Below are 14,753 nucleotides of genomic sequence, written 5' to 3'. Positions count from 1 at the left end.
CTCTGTGTTTGCCTTGTGTAGCTGCATTCTCGCTTTTGCCCTTCTACATAATCACGCATCTGGGTCAATTAGTGCTCCCCAAGGCATGCAGATATCTCAGGGACAGCCATAATGAACTTATCCTGCCACTTCCTCGCCCCGTGGCTGCAGCACCAGCACCCCCAGCCCTGACCTGTCTGGGTGAACCTCCTCAGGCTCCCCAGAGTCCCGGGGATTCAGGAACACCACTAAGGGAGATGGGTAAAACAAAAAAAAAAAACCCACTTTGTGCCTTTTGTGATGTGTGTGTTGGACAAATGAAGTTATATCAAAAAAAAAAAAAAAAAAAAAACCCACTTTGAGCCTTTTGTGACGTGTGTTGGACAAATGAAGTGATATCGGAGAGAGGTGTGGAGTTTTTGTGTGCTGGTGTGTGTGCCTTTGCTGTCACTCCTTCATTTTGGGTAGAAGCTCGTTGGGCTCATCGCTTCACACAGAGACATCAACCACAACATTTGGTACTTGTTATAATTTTTATAAATTTCAAACAAAGTGTGGTTCTACACAGGTCAAATGGCCTCATTACAGAAAGTCCATTTGCACACTTTTTTTTTCTTGTAATAAACTCATACATTCTGTCTCGACTGGAAAAAAAGGGACAGGTAATTCTGTGCTCTGTCCCTGTCTGATTATCTCTCGTCAGCCACAATATACAAATACATCATTATCAACACCATGGAAAATACGTAAGAAAAACAAACTGTACCAATTCTCAGCTGGGGAGAGGAAATCTTAGATCTTAGCAGCTATTTCAGCTCCAGCTGCAAGAAGAAATACACAATTTGGCTCTTTTTTTCTTATTATTCTTATATATTTCTAATCATACATATATTATTTGAAGTCAGGCTTTGAGTATTTTTGGAAAGGCGGCGCACGGCCCTTCTCATACCCAATCCGCTTTGAAACCTCAGAGTCTAAGAAAATTACGGATAATAAAATGGCTTTTCATCACATCCACAACCAGAGCGGGACACACACACGGCTCGGCCGTCCCCTGAGGGAAAGCCAGTGCCAGACCTGGTTTGGCCACCACCATCTGTGATCCAGGTCAGTCTGATCCTCCACCCGGAGGGGTCAGACGGGAGAGGAGGAGAGGATTTACTAAAATTTAGCAAATTGGCCTGATGTACTAACAGCAAGACTTACGTGTGGTGGCAGGTGCCCGTCCCTCTCTGTGGTTCCCAGCAGGGAAGGAGCCCGTTGCCCAGCGCAGGGGGCGAGCAGAGGGCTCGGTCCCAGGAGGTGAGGTCTCTGCCAGCTCTGCAGGAGCTGGAGCAGAGCAGAGGGAGGAGATGGAAGCCAAAGCTCAGCGAGATCCACCTCCCAGCTCAGCCTGGGGGGCAGCTCTCACTGCTCCAACCCTGGGGGGAGCAGCCAGGAGCCGGTACCGATGTGGGGACACGATGCTCAGCCAGGAGGGCTGCTGCAGCAGGACTCACCTTGGACCTTCCCTCCTAGGAGCAACCATTACTTGACTCCCTGGTCACCGCATCATCTCCAGACAACACCGAAATGAAATCCATATTTGGAAACTATGGTTTTGGGCTCCCTCTGCCTGAAAATGGTGGTGTCACAGATCTGCACACAGGATGAGTGTGCCTTCACCTACACGTCAGTCTTGCTGGACATTACCAAATCCTGTTCCAGACCGTGCATGGAGAGTCATTCCCTTAATTATCACCTTGCTTGGCAGAAATGCACTAATTACAAGACCATCCTGTCTGCTGTTTAAGTCACCAAGGCCCATTTTGCCTCCTCAGCAACGCCAGAAGGTCCCAGCTTGTTGGCTGCTCTCAGAGGTGGCAGCAGCCCGCTCTCTCGCTGAACTTCAGGCTTTACAAGAAAACGGGGTTTTGTTTTCAAAAGCAAAGTAGGGAGGAGAATTGTTCCAACTCAGCCCCTGCCTCTGTGGCTGTCAGGGCGAGATGGGGAGCTGGGAGAGGGGACACGCTTCTGCAGCGACCCTCTGCCCTGCTCCTGCCCCACGGGAGGTCACCACCAACACTCCCAGTGGGACACAAGGGGTTAAACGCTTTGCTGTCCCCTGGAGGGTCCCCAGTTTTTACAGGCAGGCTAAAATTTAGCATCAGAATTTGACAGAAACCCGACAGCTCCCATTTCACAGGGAGAGGTGGTGGCTCGGGGGACAGGGGGCCGCACGCTGTCCCCCCACAGAGGCAGGAACACACTGACCCTTCCCCGTTTCCCTCCGAGAGCTCCAACAGAGACACCTCACCCCGGAACGAATCCCTCCAGAGAAACCCCAAAGTGCAGGTTTGCATCTTTCCATCTGTCAGCAATGTCACAAATCCGCATTTTGGCAGTTTCACACGCCCAGGGTAACCCTGCCCCGTCACACACACAAACACACACACACACACACACACTCTCACTATACTCCTCCATGTGCAAACTCCCCACCCCTCTCCTCCTCTCCTCGGCAGGGGGGACAGAAGTGCTGTTGCCAGGCCGTGCAAATAGCACTGAAAGTAATACAGAAACCAAAACAAACTCATTTTAGGGAGAGGATAAAGCAATTGCATGAAAGAATGCGTCACTGCATATTTCTGCAGGGGACTGGGAGGAATCACCCCCTCCCTCCAGACGCTGGGTACAGCAGCAGAGTGAGAGTGTTCCTGTCCCTGAGAGCCCAGCCCTCACCTCTGGGGTAAATGACCAGCACAAAGCAGACGGGCTCTTCTCTCTTAGGATAAAAGTGGCCTCCAGAAAGGTACAGAACTCTCAAGTCCTTCAGTCATGAATGAAAAAAGGGTCAGAAATCACAGAATTTCAATACTGATGGTTAAAAGAACCACGGGAATTCACCACCACAGTGCAACTCATCATTAACCAATAAGCCTTCACAAAAAAACAAACAAACTCTGAGTAAGCCTTTACCTGCTCCAAGGGTTTCTCCTGGCTGGGACTATCCCCCTGGCTCACACACCCGGCCTCCCCCGGGACACACGGGGGAGGAAAGTCCCCACAAAGGTGAGGGCAGAAATTACATGGACTCAGAGCCTCCGGTGCTAAAGAACGGGTTTTGGTTTTGCTTTGTCTCCATTTTTAGTGCTTTCGTCCCCTTTGTTATTTACACAGAGCACCACGGGTTGGGGTTACACAGGAAATCCCTAATGGGGAAAGCCAAACACCCGTTCTCCAGCTTCTGGGGCCCTTTCTGCCAGGCTGGGGCTACAGCCCCCACCATACTGATGGTTTCTAAAGGGTTAGCAGCTTGTGTGGGTCCTGAGACCCAATTACCATCAAAAAATGCCTTCATGCCTTAAGAGCTGCTCTAAATGAGCTAATGGCTTGTGTAGGAACAATAACATCTGCAATCACTTTATATTACACGTTACATCCTTATGTGGCAGAGATTTGGTACAGTCCCTTAATCAAATGTCCCGGAAAGAAGTATTTAACACCAACACTTTAATCCACTCACAGGAGCATCTAATGCTCGCTGCCTATTTGCAATGTTTAAGTATATTCCAAGAGGGGGGTGAAATGGAGCTACTCCCTAGCCCGGCACACACAGAAAGCATGCAGTCTACTCCGACACACGACAGCACACGGCCTTCCACTCGCTGCCCGCCGGCGAAGGGCCGTGACCCAGCAGCTACAGACTGGGGAGGGACGACGGACAGTGTAAAAGGAGTTCGAGATGTTCTTTGTCACAGTAGGTGTCACGCGCCTTTGCTTCCCCATGAAGCCCCGCGCCTCCAGCCCAGGGCCAGGAGGTACCCCCGGCCCAGGCAGCAGGTCCTCCCTCTGCCACCCCAAAAGGAGTCACACCATCGCCGCGCGAAGCCTCTCCCATGGTCCCATCCTTTCCACAGCCACCCTAAAATGGGATGTTTTTGGTGTCGGCCACCAGCGAAAAGGGCACGTTTGTGATGGATCCGCTGGAGTTAAGGAGGACAGGGAAGGCACAGCCAGAGGTGAGCAAATGGAAAACCCTGCAGGCACCCCCCGGCAGAGCAGGGACTCGTAACCACGCGTGTGTCCCTCGTGGTAACTCAGGCTTCAAGCAAAGTTGCCCAAAGGTGCGTGCATAGTAACTCCTCGGCTCCGCTCTCGGCCTAATTTAGGCCACATCTTCTGAACCAGTTTGATAATCAACGCGAGAAGCATTTCTCTCCCCTAACACTGAAGGTGGGTTCTGATGCTCCTTCCCACTCTGTTTTCCCCAGCTTGCCAGGTGGACAGCCCAGCTCTTGTCTGTTCGTGCGGACAGAGTTCGAGTGAATGATGAACCTCAGAGCTCCTGAGAAAGGCAACTCAGATCCAGCCTCCACCCAAAGCAGCCGGAGAGGGAGGGGGTCCCGGGGAGGCTGGTCCCAGGGCTCAGCTGCCGGCCCTCTGCTCCGCTGGGAAGCTCTTGGCCACCTCATTCTCCTTGGTGTCCGACTCCAGGGAGGCCGTGCTGCAGGAATCGTTGTACGTGTCTGAAAGGGAGGACATGGGCACGGTCACTACAGCACGGCTCAAGGCTTTCTCACAGAATCACAGAATCTTCTAGGTTGGAAGGGACCTCAAAGATCATCTTGTCCAACCGTCAACCTGACTGACAGAAATAGACACCCACACAACAAACAAGAAGCAACACCATCACTAAACCATACCTCCCAGCACTATATCAACCCGTCTTTTGAACACCTCCAGGGATGGTGCCTCAACCACCTCCCTGGGCAGCCCATTCCAATGTCTGATGACCCTTTCAGTGAAAAACAACATAAATTAAATGCCAGTACCTCATTTTCTGTGTTACCTGCATTGCTGTTCTTAATGATGGTGTGACTGTCCCCCTCTGCGGGCTGCAAGATACTGGAGGGAACCCAGTCGCTCTTCTCAGAGACCAGCTTCTTCACCAGCCTGAAACGGAGAGAGCAGTCAGAGAGCTCCCAACGTTCCCTCTCCCTGGGTTTCTTAGAGCTCATGTTGGGCAGCTCTTTCCTAAACGAAGGAAGGAGGCAGAGGACCCCGGGAATTCCTACAGGTGACTAAATTTTAGCAGTTTTTGATGGTGAGGGGTCTCCCAGCTCCCCCCCCACAAGCAGGCTGTGTGACAGGGAAGGGGTGGCCTCGGCCCATGTTTGACACCCTGGGCCAAATTCAGAGCTGAAGGAAATGAATCCTTCGTACTGCCCCCCGCCTTTGCTGCAAATACCCCCTGGGGGGGTGGATTTGGTTCATTCCCACCTTCTCCTCCCCATGGGACTCGCTCCAAGGTTCTGGGCGAAGGGTCTGACTCCACAGACCCTTCCCGGGGGTCGGAGCTTCTTTCCTCAAATCACCCATCAGGAGAACTGGGCTGAACAGCCGGGTCTGTCCCAACACTCACCCGCCAGCGAGAGGATAAATGCACCAAACTGTTTGTGAGCTCACGGGGGCCAGACCCTTCCACTCTGTCAGTCCCACCTTACACCTTCTATAGCCTTTGGGGTTAAAATGCCCTCCGGCCCCGGCTGGGAGGGGACAGGGATTTTACTGACGTGTCCCAGGGGAAGAGGCTGTTGTCCTTCTGGCCAGAAAGAGTCAAAAGCCCAAATATTCCCCTCCATTTCCTTTATGCAAACCTCTGTCCTCCTAAGCCTCATGTCACAAGTGTTTGGGACAAAAGCAGCCCGGTGGAAATAACCGAGGCTGCCTGTTCATGCCTCCTCTGCCCCGTCACGCTGTGGGCAGCAGGGCACTCGGGTCTGGATTGATTTTGACATCCTTCTGAATATTTTCCACCTTTTCCAGGGGGTTACGGCTGTTCTGTCACCTCCTGCCTCTCTGGGGTACTCACCATTGACCATTCTCTCCTTCCTGCACAAACTGCACTAAATCTCCATCCTCCAGGGTCAGAGAATCCGGGAAACAGCTGTCAAAGCTGCCTTCCACCCGAAAGAGATTGGTCCCCTAAAATGAACGAGAGAATGCACCAAAAATACAGTCACTGTGGATGAAAGAGAGCACGAGGTCAGGCAAATACTGAGTGAGGCATTTCAAGCTGGCAGAGATTTGTTCTGTGCCACTTTTTATTCCTTTCATCATGCCCAGGTTAAATATTATTCAGATTTAGGACAGAGCTGTGCTGTGCATTCAGGCTTTAGAATGAACCCACCAGCCGTTATTCTGACAGAGAAATGGGGTTTGTGACACCAGGTTAAGTTTCCTGGAAAAGTCTGAAATTACTTCTTTAAGAGCTCAGAGTTTTCCCTCCCCTTTGTAAGAAGCAAAGCTACAGCTTATGAGTAAAGGTGCCTTTTTATGGCCCTGATCCTGATCAACAAAATAGCCTTGGGATAATCCCCCAACACCCCAGGCCAAATTGCCCCCCGTGTTCCCCCCCAGCCACGAGTTTAAGGCTGGTGTGACCCCGGGCCGTGGAGCTCACACCGGCATCGGATGAGGAGGTCGCCCTGGGAAAGGGCAATGTAATTTGGAAAAGGAATTACGTTGTTGGGGTTGGTCTCTTCCTCCAAGTCCGAGGAGTTGGAGAGCTCGTCCGTGCTGGAGGGGATGGCTTCAAAATCTTCAAAGGTGTCTAGAGATGGCATCTGCCTGCCGGGCCAGCCTTGTCGAAGGAGAGAAACAAAGAGAGTTAGCTGTCAGCCAGCAGCCTCTTCCCAACTCGGCCTTCTGAAAACAAACATCACAGGTCCACTTCCCACCATTCCACCGACTGAATTGCTTGTACCATTTTACAGCTTGTTCCCTGATTTTCCCATAAAAATTCCATTTCAGCCGTTGTTCTGTCTCTGAAAACCCCTACCACTTGCTGTGGTCCGTGGGAGGGCAGGCTGTGTGGCCGCAGCCTGTGCCCACCAGTACCCTGGGTGTTCAGTGCCACCACGTCTCTTCAGGAGGCACAAAGAGCAAGGACCAGGAGCGTTTCCATGGAGCAATCACTGTGGCAAATAACAGCTTTTGCTGAGGTGACTTCCAGAAGGCTGTGCCCGCTCAGCTCCCAGCTCACCTCCACTCCTTCCTCTGTACATTGAAGTCTGATGCCACTGAATTTTGGTTGATTTATCTCCACCTCACCCCAGGGTGCAAGGACCACCCCAGCACGTTACAAGACCCTGCCCTGGAGCCGCTGGAAGAGCAGGGAAGGGACAGAGTAAACAAGGAGGCACAAAGACAAGCAGACCCTGGGGGCAGGTAGAGAAGAACTCAACACATTTCTGCTGTCAGCAGCCTTATTGCCTGATTTGCACCCAAACCCACCCCAGCTCAGTGGGTGACACCTGATGAGAGACTTCCACCCTGAGCACAAGAGTCCATCTCTTTGCCCACCAAGGCCATGCCCAGATGGTGTCTCCTGAGGGAAATTCCAGCTGTGACCTTCTTTCCCAGCTGTGACCCTGCAGGCACAGCTGGGCCATCCCTGCTCTTCCAGGTGTGAAAAGCCCCGGCTGTGGCATTCCTGTGTGGGGCTGTGAGCGTCCCCACCAAGGTCTGTGGGGCAGGGCTCAGAGCAAAGCAATTTGAGTTCAAATTCACAGGTTGGGCTACAAACACCAAAAAACAAAAAAATTCTATATAAATATATACACACATATATCTATCTCCCTCTCCCCTCCTAGACAAAGCATCACAGATCTTGACCTTCTGGCACTGTCGTTAGTAGGAAGCACCCAAGGGAGAAACCTAAACAGCGAGGATTCCTTACAAACACACACATCAGCCTTCCTCTTCTGTACAAATTGCTATCCTAATTTCAGAGACTAAGAAGTAGCCTGTTTTACACACATAATTCGAGATATAAAGTAACACAGATCAAATTCTGAGCTTTCTGACATCGTTTAAAAGAACTGTTTCCAGCTGTGCCCGACCTCCAGAAGAGCAGCGTCTGGGGCAGGGGTCCTGTACCCACATTGACCCACCCTGGTTCCTTCATTGCTGTCACGGGAAATAATGTTCATTAAAAGAAAAAAAAAAGAATCTCTTAAGTTAAAGAGAGTAAACATTATCGTAGATTTATATTACACTCTCACATTGAGAGGACAAGAGTTTAAATGCCGTTTACCTGTCTGTGAAGCAGATCTAGGGACGGGCCTCGTGGTGGAACCGGTATTACATTTAGTCTGAGCCAAAATGGTGTTCTCAAAAGCATCTGTGACAGGAAGCACAATGTGTGTCCTCAGGGTGAGCAGGGACCCAGCAGAGGGTGGGCTCCCCCATCGCCTCTGCCACGGGGGTCTCTCAGAAACGGGTGGGCAGGGGGGTGACGGGTACAGAGGGGGAGACAGAGGAGAGCACAGAGGAGAGCACAGCCAGCAGCATGCACTGCCCAGAGAAACCAGAGGTGCAGGAGGACAGAGCCCAGCCCGTGGGCAGGGAGGGACAGTGGTGAGAGGCAGGGGAGCAGAGCAGGGCTCTATTTCACTGCAGCTTCCTCACACGGCTTGAATGTGTTTTCCTTGCAGCATTTCAGATCATTCTGTAGGTGATGGGATATGGTTTTGATGCTCTTCTTCCCAGCCAGAAATGAGTAATTTCACCCTCGATGAATGTGATGCAATTTTGTGGGGGAAGCTTTTCTCAGAGCACATCAAATCAGCAGCACCTCCTGGGAAAGGGGTGCCATGTCCACTGCTTCCTGCTCCAATAAACTGGCTTTGGTGAGGGATCTCCTGCAGCAGGACCGTGTTTTTACCCAGCAAGGATCAGCTCAGCTCTGTCCCAGGGACGGTCCTTGCACCCCCCATCCCCACAGCCACACGCTAACGCTGAGATTGGAAGAATCTCTCAGTGAGGAAAGTGAGGATTAAACTCCACAGTTTGGGAAAACTCTGGTGCCGGGTGCCAGGGTGATTCCAAACAGTGCCAGGAGTCATGGGGGGGCAAAATGAAATATGCTGCAAACAGCAAACCTGCTCTTTCCTCTGCTGCCTCTGGCTCGTGCCTGCCAGCCCCGCTGTCCCCAGCTCCTCTGTGGGGACCGACACTGGAGGCAGCTCTGACGTGTCACCGGTTCCACCACACAAACCCAGGGCTTTGGGGAGGTGGCACTGGAGGCTGGGCTCTCCCAGCACCTGGGTAACCCCTTCCTGGGGTTACCTCCTCAGCATCGCCATTAAACAGTAATTGGTGAAGCTGCTGCAACAAACAGGAGGAAATTCTGCTTGGCTGAAATGAAACACTGCACTTTAAATGGATATTAATGCCCAATGGAGCCTGTTCTGCAGTTCTCATGCACAGGGCTCCTGCTTCTCCTGCGGGCAGAGCCACCAACACAGGGGGGTGCAGGTGGCCAGGCTGCAGGGGGGGTCAATAGTAGCCCCTGGGCTCCCGGCTGCTGCGCTCTATGGAGCGAGGGAGAACCCAGGTGGAAAATCCAGATCCCAATCACAGCCTAGAGTGTTCCTCCCCACAACAGGCAGAGAATTGGGGGGTTAATTTGTGCCCATCCCCAGGTGAAAGCTGGTAGACCCAACATGAGTTCATGGACAGGCAAGGGGGTGACAAGCTGTGATTATCATGGATGAACCAACACCAAACCCCCATGGGGCTCCGGTGTCTCCTGCCAGCAGTGATGAGATGGGAATTCAGTGAATAATACCAAAATATTGCCAAACAAGTTTTCATGCAGGATGGAAATACTCATACCTTCAAACCCCAGGGGAGTTGGGTCACTCTTTATTTCATGCCTCTTGACTTTAACTGCAGGAACAAGGGGACCTGTGTGGAATTTGCAGAGGCACAAGGCTGTAAATATTGTTAAAGGAGAAACTTGCTTTCCCATCACCAGGCAACACTGCCTGCCTAATACTTTGTTTTGCCCAGAAAAATGACCAGCCCCTAGGTTCTAGGTGGTGGAGACAAAGACTTCTGTGATGTGGAGAGGAAACGGGCCCCTTTTTGCCAGAGACATTAAACCAGTAAATGCATCTGCTTCTACGAGGTCTCAGTGAGGTTTTCTCTCACTCTTCTCCAGGAGGTGGCACCAAGGCAGACACAAAGCTATGGAGAACCTCCTCTCCTGTGCTGCACCCATCCTTTCCATGTGGTGATGCTCTAGTGCTATGGTCTATGGCAAAGAGCCCTTTGTAGGTAGGGGTGATATCCCACCCTTCCTCTGCCAGCAAACCCCACCAGCTCCCATTTCACAACAGCCTCCTTGCACAGCCAAGGGCACGGCTCATCCTTCACAGCTATTTAGGGAATGCACTCGATACCGTGCAACCTTCTTCCCGAAAAACAGGTAGCAAAGATTTGTATACAAATTAATTCAGCCAGTTTTCATTCTATTTTGGTTTGTGAATTGCCCTGCAAAACGTAAATTTCATTCCAGGAACTGGCAGAAGTCAGAACATTCAGAATTTAGTGTAAGACCATACGTCCTGTTCCCAAAGCCACTCTGACACGTAGGTGCCTGCAGTCCCACTGATTTTCAACACTAACAGCCTGCCTAAATGCATGGCTCGCTCTTAAGTTGAAATGTAGGCACTAGTGCAGTTATCTTTTAACTTTTTTTAAAAGTGCCTTTTCTCAAAATAATTACAGCTCAAAAACATAACTTTCCTAAGTTCCCACACGAACTGCACAGAGCTCAGTGCACCCTGGGCACCCACCTCCCTTACACGTGTCTGAAAATTCCCTTGCAGACGTGATTTCTAATCATAGCGGTGATTATGCTAAACAAGTTTAAAGCTGGCACTATTCCCACTCCATTTTTGGCTTGACTTCAGGCTTTCTTACCACCCTGATGTCTGCTACGTAACGAGGAGACTCCCTCCTCGAAAGCAGTAAATCCTAAACAGCTTTAAGGAAACGGAGAAATAATCTCTAGTGAATTTCGGTTAATCTCAACCAGGGAGAGGTTGGAAACCTCACCCCACATCAGCCAAACAAAAAAATTAATCCTGTTTCCATGGAGTCATAGAATCATAGAATTGCCCAGGCCGGAAGGGACCTCCAAAGGCCATCTAGTCCCACCTCCCCGCAGTCAGCAGGGACACCCCCAACTAGACCAGGTTGCCCAGGGCCTCGTCGAGCCTCACCTTGAATATCTCCAGGGAAGGGGCCTCAACCACCTCCCTGGGCAACCTGTTCCAGTGCTCCACCACCCTCACAGTGAAGAACCCTCTCCTCATCTCCAGTCTAAATCTGTTCCCCTCCAGCTTGAAGCCATTTCCCCTCGTCCTGTCACTGCAGCCCTTTCTAAACAGGCTCTCCCCAGCCTTCCTGTAGGCTCCCTTCAGGTACTGGAAGGCCGCTATTAGGTCTCCCCGGAGCCTCCTCTTCTCCAGGCTGAACAACCCCAGCTCCCTCAGCCTGTCCTCGTAGCAGAGGTGCTCCATCCCCCTGAGCATCCTCGTGGCCCTCCTCTGGACCCGCTCCATCAGGTCCATGTCCTTCTTATATTGAGGGCTCCAGACCTGCACACAATACTCCAGGTGAGGTCTCACCAGAGCAAAGTGTAAGAATTACCTCTCTGGACCTGCTGGCAACGCATCTTTTGATGCAGCCCAGGATGCGATTGGCCTTCTGGGCTGCAACTGCCCACTGCCTGCTCCACAACCAGCCCCACTTTCCAAAGCCTGTCCTGGGGACACCGGGCAGAGTCACCGTATCTCCCCCAGCACACGGTCAGGATGCCTTGCCCTGCCTCCCGCCGGCGGTACGCGGGTCCGGACCCTTTTCCTACTGGATCCTCCTGCCTTCATAGGAATGGAGGCTGCTGTGGTCCCTCTGTGGGGAGCAGAGGAGCCAGGGGGCAGGGGGAGCAGGGCACCAAGCAAGCGGCGCGACGGTACCTTTGGTGCCAGCGGAGGCGTTAGCTGCAGAGCTGATGGAGGAGGCAAGGGAAAAGCGACGGGTGACTTCTCTCTCCTTACACTCCGGATCTGGGAGGACAGACAGACGCAAGGCAGGGCAGGGTTAGAGGTCAGTAAGCACTGGGGTAAGAGGTGTCCAAAGCAAAGCGGCAGCTGGAAAAGGGTAAGTAAAAGGTAGGTTGCTCCTCTTAAGCAGCCAGGAAAAATACCCTCAACAACGCGAACAGCACATAAGAGGGGTTAATATGGACACGTTTTTTCCAAAGCAATTCCAATTCCACCAGTTTTAATACTTTAGAAGGGAGAATTATGCCAATTAATATTTTAGCAACCAACTAGTTTTAAGTACAGCTACAAACACAGAGATGAGCACGATGGTCAGAATGGGGGGTGTGTGTCTACAGATGAGGTCTGGATTATTCTGGACACCGAACTGCTTGTTCTGTGGTGAATGACCCGAAATACACTGAAAAACACACATGAATGGTTTGGAGTTCACATTTGTCATTTCTAGAAGTTAACTGTGTGAATGCCTGAGAACGTCCTCTGAGCCCCATCCCCACTGGTGCCTCTGCTCGGGAGTGAAGACACAACTCCCCCAGGTTTCACCAGGAGGTGTGAGCAGCATTTTTGACCCAAAAGGTTTTGTAAACAGCCCAGAGGTGTAAGTGGACTAACTGGCTTTAAAGAGATGCTCAGGAGATGGTGTGTGCACATCCACAGACCCATCAGTTCAGGTCTTGCACCCACCACCCACAGCAGCACCACTCGGGAGAAAATCTTGCTCGATTACAAATATTTCCGAATTTACTTTTTACTCTCTTCTGCTGAAACCACTCTAAGCTCCTGTGCTGCATTCCTCAGGCGAGTGTCTCCACTGATGAGCGAGTGAAGCTGCTCACACGCTCCACAGCTGCCTTTCAGCAGGAGACTTTGAAGAGTTCACTCCCTCAGCTGAGTGTGAGAAATGGCTGGAAACATTCTGCTGGTTTTCAGGTTTGTTAAAAAAATATTTGCGATTTTCATGTTTTGATTTTTAAAAACAGTAAAGAAATATTTACATAAAAATTAAATACTTGTTTCTATTTTCCCTGAAAAGCCGTGACACTGGGATAGGTGGAGACATTTCACACGTGCTCTGCGCTTTGCTGAATCTGCCCAGACATCCCCAGATGGTGCCTGTGACTCAGAGGGGCTTCATCCCAATCATCTCCTTTCTCTTATCATGTCTGTCTTTTCTCTCTCATTTATGTTTTTCCATGGTTAACTGGCATACAGCACTGCAGTAAAATAACTTTCAGGTGATTTTATATTTCAGGTTTAAATACCCCGTGCAGAACCATACTACTGTGAAGATTTCCCTGCCAGGGATCTTAAATACTCTTTCCTGTTCCTCATCTTCACATTTCCTTATTTTAATGTTCTGTCACACAACATTTCTCTTTACTTTGGTTTTTTTTTCCCATGTTTCTTCCTAGTAAATGTCACATTCACTGCAAGTTTCCAGTGGAGCAGAAATCAGTGTGTCTGCTTCAACTGCAATTCCTGCAATGTTTTATTTTGCCAAAACATCAGCAAACTACATTAGCTCCTTAACATCTCCCTGCAATTTTAACTGTACTTTGGCCGCTGTAAAAAGACTGTAAATTCTGTACCTGCCAACACACTTCCTTATTGAATTATCCTGAAAGCACATATATTCAAGTACATCCTTACTCACACCTCCTGAAAGGCTGAAGGAAAAGGAGAGGTTAAACGCTGCCCTCGGTGACCCCACATCTAAGGCTGCTGTAACTGCCCTTGTTAAAAGACAAGGAAAATTTCACTTTATAGTGACAGTGTTGGGCTACATTACACCAGGTCACGCAGCTCTTGGGGCCCCTGTGCCAGCCTGAGGAACGTGAGCTGGGCTCCACAAACCAGGCCTGCCCCAAGGCTGGGGGGGATGTGGAGTGGTGGCTTTCCCACTCCTGGGTGCTGGCCCTGGGGTCTCTGCTGGGTGGAGTGCAGGCTGGTCAAGTGTCTCCTCCAGACATCAGCAGCTCCTTGGCCAAAACACCAAGGTGCTCACAGACAAGGTTTTCTACCCCGTCGCACCCAGTTCAGCCATGCTTTGAGCATCCGTGCTCCACTGCCAGTTGGTACCACCAGGCAATCCTGCTTTGCCCCTAGTTAGCTTTTGTTATCTCATTGTTTAAACCTTCCCTCTGAGGTGTTCTGGGCATGAACAGACACGATGGGTCTGGGCAAAGCACGCTCAGCTCCATACACCATCTCCTGCCATAGCCAGTAATGAACCCTTAAAGACAGGGGTTGAGTGGGACAAGCTCTTCCTGCAGGAGCTCCCTGCTAAGGTCTCACAGCTCCTGAACCAGCCCATGGAGTGCTCACACGGCTTTGGGGAGTCACTGCCTACAGAAACCACCACACTCTGCATCCAGCCCCTTTCCCAACTGGTGTCCTCCAGGCCAGGACCCGACTGGCAACTGAACCACACAAGAAAGCAAAGAGGGGCCTGGTGTAAGGGAGGAGCTTCTCGGGAACCTCCTCAGCACCAGCACGTCTTTGAGCTGAGAGTGCCCACAGCTGGGTGGTTACGAACTCTCCTCAACTGCACTTTGCCATCTGGAGCACGGAATCACTGAATAAAACACAAGATATTTCACACGACAACAAAAATTCAGCTAGAAGAGCAAGAGAGGCCCAAACCAAAACTGCAGATCCAAACTCGCCTGAATGACTGCTTTTCCAAAATCTGTGTTTTGCAATTAATTTCCCCAAGTCACAGGGCCTGAGATCCGCTCCATTTTGTGTGTTCAGAACATGGAACTGGTTCTCCATCTTAGATCTTACCACCAAGTGCAGCCTGAGCCTTGCAGCCAGAATCTTACGGCTGCACTGGCCTTTGGTGTGTTCTCATCTGCTTTATAACTTCGTAAT

The 14,753-nt window shown here is 51.0% G+C and overlaps 1 protein-coding gene across 7 annotated transcripts in view; it reads right to left on the bottom strand.

Moving 5' to 3' along the window:
- Positions 1-493: 493 nt before the first annotated feature.
- Positions 494-14,753, bottom strand: part of MCF2L2 (MCF.2 cell line derived transforming sequence-like 2) — a 146,770-nt gene continuing 132,510 nt past the window's right edge. For 5 of the 7 annotated variants that reach the window (XM_014939882.1, XM_014939880.1, XM_014939883.1 and 2 more), the window contains 7 exons: positions 11,793-11,882; positions 9,643-9,714; positions 8,060-8,146; positions 6,486-6,604; positions 5,834-5,946; positions 4,811-4,914; positions 494-4,487 (listed from right to left, as the gene is read on the bottom strand). In XM_014939882.1, coding sequence (XP_014795368.1) covers positions 4,387-4,487; positions 4,811-4,914; positions 5,834-5,946; positions 6,486-6,604; positions 8,060-8,146; positions 9,643-9,714; positions 11,793-11,882 — 686 coding nt within the window. In that variant the 3' untranslated portion in view covers positions 494-4,386. The remainder of the gene's footprint in view (positions 4,488-4,810; positions 4,915-5,833; positions 5,947-6,485; positions 6,605-8,059; positions 8,147-9,642; positions 9,715-11,792; positions 11,883-14,753) is intronic. The other 2 variants (XM_014939885.1, XM_014939886.1) reach the window with 2 other exon arrangements.

The sequence above is a fragment of the Calidris pugnax genome, unplaced genomic scaffold, assembly GCF_001431845.1.
Source record: "Calidris pugnax isolate Ruff unplaced genomic scaffold, ASM143184v1 scaffold94, whole genome shotgun sequence".
Lineage (NCBI taxonomy): Eukaryota > Metazoa > Chordata > Aves > Charadriiformes > Scolopacidae > Calidris > Calidris pugnax.
Note: the sequence above shows the minus strand (reverse complement) of the source record. Positions and strands in the feature narration are given on the sequence as shown.